General features: G+C 41.4%; 1 protein-coding gene across 1 annotated transcript; it reads left to right on the forward strand.

Annotated features, from left to right (window-relative positions):
- Positions 1-1,391: 1,391 nt before the first annotated feature.
- Positions 1,392-6,922, forward strand: LOC311248500 (collagen alpha-1(XIV) chain-like; the record flags this gene model as incomplete). The annotated part of the gene is made up of 3 exons (XM_084339371.1): positions 1,392-1,550; positions 5,501-5,620; positions 6,773-6,922. Coding segments are annotated over 3 exons (389 nt in total), but the record flags the coding sequence as incomplete, so codon positions are not given.
- Between the last annotated feature and the right edge of the window lie 548 nt (positions 6,923-7,470).

Here is a 7,470-nt window from a genome sequence, read left to right on the forward strand (position 1 = left end):
GCAGGACACCTGTCTCCTACTGAAGCTGAGCAGGACACGTGTCTCCTACTGAAGCTAAGCAGGACACCTGTCTCCTACTGAAGCTAAGCAGGACATGTGTCTAATACTGAAGCTAAGCAGGACATGTGTCTCCTACTGAAGCTGAGCAGGACACGTGTCTCCTACTGAAGCTAAGCAGGACATGTGTCTAATACTGAAGCTAAGCAGGACATGTGTCTAATACTGAAGCTAAGCAGGACATGTGTCTAATACTGAAGCTAAGCAGGACATGTGTCTCCTACTGAAGCTGAGCAGGACATGTGTCTCCTACTGAAGCTGAGCAGGACACCTGTCTCCTACTGAAGCTAAGCAGGACATGTGTCTAATACTGAAGCTAAGCAGGACATGTGTCTAATACTGAAGCTAAGCAGGACATGTGTCTCCTACTGAAGCTAAGCACGACATGTGTCTCCTACTGAAGCTAAGCAGGACACCTGTCTCCTACTGAAGCTGAGCAGGACGCGTGAACACTTTCGGCAACCAACATGCGCTTCCGCGTTTCTCTGATTGGCCGAGCGCCTTCCGCGTTTCTCTGATTGGCCGAGCGCGGCTCCCCCTTAAGCTCCAGGAGAGAAGAGAGAGGCTGAAAACCCGCAGTTCTTGCCCGACTGATGGGAGCCGAATCTCGGATCCGATTTTTCTGATGAATACTCCCAAAATATGGAGGTCCCGAACGCATGGAAGTATTGATTGCGCCGTAACGAATCATTAAAAAAATATACTGTTAACTGGAATATGTTGTGCCTTTACACATATGTTGGATTATGTCATTCGTTTGTCATGACAAACTAATACAAAATCGCGATTTACCCGGTGGCTACAACAACACACAGTGACTACTAGCCCCTTACGTGACTGCGGTTTGCAAGTCACTGTGTGTTGTTGTAGCCACCGGGTAAATCGCGATTTTTTATTAGTTTGTCATGACAAACCAATTACATAATCCAACATATGTGTAAAGGCACAACATATTCCAGTTAACGGTATATTTTTTTAATAATTCGTTACGGCGCAATCGATACTTCCATGTGTTCGGGACCTCCATGTTTTGGGGGTATTCATCAGAAAAAATCAGTCGGGCAAGAACTGCGGGTTTTCAGCCTCTCTCCTCCTGGAGCCTAAGGGGGAGCTTACTGTAGTATTCCTGCCTCTGAGGAGCGCATGCGCGCGCTCGGCCAATCAGAGCAACGCGGAAGCACATGTTGGTTGCCTAAAGTGTTCACGCAAGCAGGACATGTGTCTCCTACTGAAGCTCCGCCCCTGTCTCCTACTGAAACTCAGCATGTGTCTCCTACTGAAGCTCCGCCCCTGTCTCCTACTGAAGCTCCGCCCCTGTCTCCTCCCTCCCACAGATGACGAGCTGTTCATGTGTAAAACTACGTCCATCGCTGACATCGTCATCCTGGTGGACGGGTCGTGGAGCATCGGCAGGATCAACTTCAGGCTGGTCAGGATGTTCCTGGAGAACCTGGTCAAGGCCTTCAGTGTGGAGTCCGACCAGACCAGGATAGGTAAAGTAATGCAACTTATAATAATAATAATAATAATAATAATAATAATAATAATAATAATAATAATAATAATAATAATAATAATAATAATAATAATAATAATAATAATAATAATAATAATAATAATAATAATAATAATAATAATAATAATAATAATAATAATAATAATAATAATAATAATAATAATAATAATACTATGACTATTATATATACAATACAAATATATGAACAAAAAAGACCAGGATAAGTAAAGTAGTAGTAGTAATAATACAAATAATAATAATAATAATAATAATAATAATAATAATAATAATAATAATAATAATAATAATAATAATAATAATAATAATAATAATAATAATAATAATAATAATATATTAAAATAATATATATGGGGGAAGAAATACCAGGATAGGTAAAGTAGTAATAATAATGCTATTGTAAAAATGATATATACAATAAGAATATATGAACAAAAAAGTCCAGGATAGATGAAGTAATAATAATAATAATAATAATAATGATGATAATAATAATAATAATAATTATGGTTATTATAATAATAATTATTTTATTATTATATATAATTATGTGACTGTGTCCAGCAGTTTGTGGCTTCGTCAGTAATAAATTACATTTATTACATACAGATTATGAAAGTACAGAATGTAAGCTTTCAAATGATGTGTCATACATTGAAATCTGAAAATATTTGACGAAGAGATGCTTATTTGAATCTTGTTAAACCTCTAGTAGTCTAAGAGCAGAGAAAAGCTGAGAAAACACTATCTAAAGTTTGACTGCATTTTTAACACCTTGGCCGTCAGGTACTACAGTAGGTGTGAACAATAGCTCAACAATATCTTAAATTCACCCCTAACCACTCCCCTACTGGATTAGCTGTCATCTGTCAGTAGCCCTTTTCACAATTGATAAACCATGTGCTTTTTTTTGCGTCTTCTCACGTTGCATATTATTTTAATTAGACATGAACTCATTGGACGCCAGACCGGAGATAAGTCAGGTTAACTCGGCATCGCTTGGGCGCCAAACCCGAGAAAAGACGGGTTTTCTATCGTTATTTCTTTTATTCGATATTCCCATTCATAATCCATCGAGGGAGCCTGTGTTATCATTGGGAATGAGTCTGAGATCGCAAACGTCTAATACCGCCGCCTGCCGCCTTGCGGCCGGTATTGCACATCCTTTGAAACCCTCTGGCTTGTGCTGTGTGTCGATCTAAAAAGTCCGGTCCGGGTTTTCCTTGTCGGGCAGGACACGCCTTTATAACACATGGATTGAGGAGAATCAAGCACTCCCGGTTCATGTTCTTTGGTGGATTATGTTGGCAACACGATCGACATCAATACTTGGAATGGCGATCAGATAATTGCAATATTCTTTTTGGAGTACATCCTAGTCAAGGTAAGGGCTATATGGTATCAATCTTGCGTTGTTCGAATCCCTTCCCCGTGATCTGAGTGTGTAATGTGTGTGTGTAACATATTCCGTTGGTGACGATCGAAGCATAGAAAAACGACCCCCCCCCCCCACCCTTTCATGCATTCATGATGAAACATAATACTGATAATATAGCGTTGATTTCAGATTGATTGTTGATACAGGCGAGAAACGCCACGGTTTCTACTAGTGAAATGCACTAAACGCTGCAATTTTTTTTCTTTTTCACAAATTTAACGATAGATACTCGATGTCAAATGGGCAATCGTTTTATATCCATAGCTATGATATAAAATATAGTTTGAGCCCTGCAAACACCGCCATGTATCCCTATTCTTTAACACTATGGCGTCCGTCCACGTATATATACGTGTTTCGAAAAAGAGCGTTGTGGACCAGAGCCACGAGTATACGTGACGAGTTGTTATTGTTTTATTCCATATTTATAACGCTTCTTAGGTACCCGATCCACTAGCAGGATCTTTTCACATATTTGATTTTCGAAACATGCAGTACCGGCCAGACCCGCTTAGGGGCGCCATCGCTCCACTGCAGTATCATTATGTGGATTAAAAAAAAATGCAAGTACAGTTCTGTGGGCGGATCATAGATCCTTGATTCCAAAAGAAGACCCTCCATCTTGGATCAGCTTGCCGAGCGTTTTTTTCAGCGTGGAATAATGGGATTTATGATTAGCCAATGTGCATATCGATCTACCAGAATCCGATGACTGGTGAGGAAATGCTGTCGGCGATCACATGGCCTGACAGTAGGATAATATTACCCCAAATTACAGCTGGATTGGACATTGTTTTATAATGTAACGTGATCTATCAATGAAAATGCTATATTGAACACACACTGTATTGCTAATCAATAATAGTAATTGGCGTTCCCCGCCGCCCCCATTTCATCCATAGATGCTCTGTAATAGTCCGGATGCTACGCAGTTTGTTTTATTTCATTAGTATATATACAGCAGAAATGGCGTTTGATATAACGGCGCCAACGTTTTAGCCTATTTTGCAGCCTCCTGCAGAAAAGCCTAGACTAAAAGCGAGATATACCTTATATTCACGACGCTATAAAATGACAACCAACCGATGGATTTTTATTTTCTTTAAGCCATTATGAAGGCACGGTTTATGCACTCAAGTGACAATGAGAATGGACAGATAGCAATACTATAAATGATATATAAAGCTCTTAGAAAGTACATCAGTTTGTTTACAATCCGCTGTCCTCTGAGGCCTAAATCGCCGCGCCCCGCCGGTCGCCATAATGTTAAAGCGGTGGGCTTTATTATTATTATTATTATTATTATTATTATTATTATTATTATTATTATTATTATTATTATTATTATTATTATTATTATTATTATTATTATTATTATTATTATTATTATTATTATTATTATTATTATTATTATTATTATTATTATTATTATTATTATTATATCATGTGGTCAGCCTTTGTGCTATTCATGCAACAAATGAGGGTTAGACTAAGCAATATTCCTGCGGGTTGGTAGTTTTAGCATTTTCTCGCGTTGCATAACATTTTAATCTAAAGCTGAGTGTCACACCCACGTGACACTAGACATGTTTTGCAAAACATTAAACATATTTGGAACCGTTTGGGATAAAGACTCACTTTTGTATCTGAATCGCAAGATTCTCCTCTCTCCGTCAACATTTAAAGTGTATCTCTCCGTTGCCCACCAGTTGAGCGGCAGTGTGCGGAAGTAAGGCACAGAATCTTGAATGTATCTATCTGTCATATATCTATGTCTGTCCCTATAGCCAATGGAAATGCTAGGAATCGTCAACTATGAAACTATGAAACATTCCTATTGTTTTTCAATAGTCCATTGCGCTCTGCCGGGCCATCACATACTGGTTGCGCGTAACGGAGGATAGAGAGAGGCGCTTGTCCCTGGGTTGGGGTTGCTATTGCTGCCCACATCTCAGGCTCTGCCAAGAGAGGTCTGGAGAAATGCACACTATAATAAGTTACTAAACTCCAACCCACACAGCTCACCAAAACAAAAGATTTACACAGCGTGCAATACAGAGTGGGGCTCTTTCGCCTAGACGTCATTTCAGGAGTCTACCTTTTAATACAGTATATTTCACAGTATATTTAAAGCTGCACCGGGTAGTTTTGGGGGGGTAAACTAACCTCTGAAAAGTCTAAATAAAGTATGATATATCTTTAGTATTGAATACATAAAGTGTTTATAGAGAAAAACTGGATCCCTGGAGTAGAGGCTGACATGTGAGTGGATTTTGACTCCCGCTCCTTCCCACTCCCACAGAAATAATCCCACTCCCTCCCACTCCCACAGAGACTGATATGTGTGTGTTTGTGTGTGTGTGTGTGTGTGTGTTTTTTGTGTGTGTGTGTGTGTGTGTGTGTGTGTGTGTGTGTGTGTGTGTGTGTGTGCGTGTGCGTGTGCGTGTGTGTGTGTGTGTGTGCCCCCCCAGGTCTGGCTCAGTACAGCGGAGACCCCAAGATCGAGTGGCATCTGAATAAATTCACCACCAAGCAGGCTGTGATCGACGCCGTGAAGAACCTGCCTTACAAAGGAGGCAACACCCTCACAGGTACTAGGAGAGAAACACACCTCCGCCTGACAGTAAGCAATAGAAACAGACAGACAATAGATTAGTCACATTTGACACGCATAAAAAATTACTACCGGGCAGTCCAGTAGAGAGAGAGAGAGGAGAAACGGGAGACACAGCGGGGGGAAGACATTCGGCAAAGGACGCCGGGTTCCGGGAATCGAACCCGGGTCGGCCGCTTCGCGACGCAGCGCATTACATGGGTCGCCACTTGGGTGCCCCACGCATACAATTTCTAATCAGTTTCGGGGGAAGAAATAGGAAAGAAAGAGCACATTAGAGCATTTTATTCTGATGCAAAATATGAAACAAGAGTAACACAGTCAATTTCTCTTATATGAGACAATAGAGTTACTTAAACCTCTGAATAATGTAACCTCAATCTAATGTATTATTATTATTATTATTATAATGGTGAAGCAGAGAGAGAGAGAGAGGTGTGAAGGAGAGAGAGAGAGAGAGGAGGGGTGAAGGAGAGAGAGAGAGAGATAGAGAGAGGAGGGGTGAAGGAGAGAGAGGAGAGAGAGGAGAGAGAGAGAGGAGAGAGATAGATGAAGGAGAGAGAGATGAAGGAGAGAGAGGTGAAGGAGAGAGAGAGAGAGAGAGAGATGAAGGAGAGAGAGGAGAGATAGGAGAAGGAGAAGAGAGAGAGAGATGTGAAGCGAGAGAGAGGAGAGAGTGAAGGAGAGAGATGTGAAGGAGAGAGAGTTCGCCAGGGAGAGGCGCGCTCTGAGGCGAGCGCTCGCGTGCACGATCGTGAAGCGAGAGTGATGTGAAGGCGATATAGGTGAAGGAGAGAGAGAGATGTGAAGGAGATATAGGTGAAGAAGAGAGAGAGGAGGAAATGGTGGGAGAGTGGAAAGGCGGGAGGGGACTACACGAGTGTCCTGTCATCCCCTCGCGGTGCTCACCCGTGTCCCTTTTTCGTCCTTCCTGCCCTCCCCACGCTTCCCTCCCCACCGCCCATGTTCCCCACTCCCCCGCCTAACCCACTGAAAGGTTGATACATAATAAACCTACCATTTGACTTGAGCAAGCTGTCAATATGTTAACTTTCACCCCAATCCACAGTTTGAGAGATAAATAACGTGTGTTTACCTTTTCTCCTGTGTCTTCTGTGTTCCTCTGCAGGCCTGGCTCTGACCTACATCTTGGAGAACAGCTTCAAGCCAGAGTCCGGTGCCAGGTCTGGCGTTCCCAAGATCGGAATCCTCATCACTGTATGGAAAATCCCAGGATGACGTCAACCCTCCTGCTCAGAGCTTGAGGGACGCTGGGATTGAGCTGTTTGCTATCGGTATGACTCTCGGGCTATTAGCACAAATGAATGGAAGCGGATACGGACCACTAGCCTAGCTCTTGGTGCATCTGCTTCCATTAATTTGTGCTAAGCTAGGCTAGCTTGCCACCGGATAGCTTTCTACTGCACGCACAGAGAGGAAATTGGTATCTATCTTCTTTCGCATATCGCATTTCCCATAATGTTGGCGTGTTCCTTTAAACTTTCTCACAACACAGAGAATGGTAATAAACGATCAATGATGATGAAAACTGTAATGTAAACGTTCAATTCCAGTAAATACATGGAAATCACCAACTCTGGATATTTCTTGCAGCAGCTTAGCAGTAATATATCTGTGATGTGAAAACTCTGTTTATTTTCTGGCATTCAGTTTATTATGTTTCATAATTCTCTCTAAGAATTTAGATTTAGTTTTTTTCTCCTCAACCTATGGCCACTATTCATTTGAGACTTGGCAATAACTGTCATCTATAACCATATTTTTCTAATGTTTTGCCCCTTGGGGACCAGCAAGACATAATATCAC

The sequence above is a fragment of the Notolepis coatsorum genome (assembly GCF_963971535.1).
Source record: "Notolepis coatsorum genome assembly, contig: SCAFFOLD_3471, whole genome shotgun sequence".
NCBI lineage: Eukaryota > Metazoa > Chordata > Actinopteri > Aulopiformes > Paralepididae > Notolepis > Notolepis coatsorum.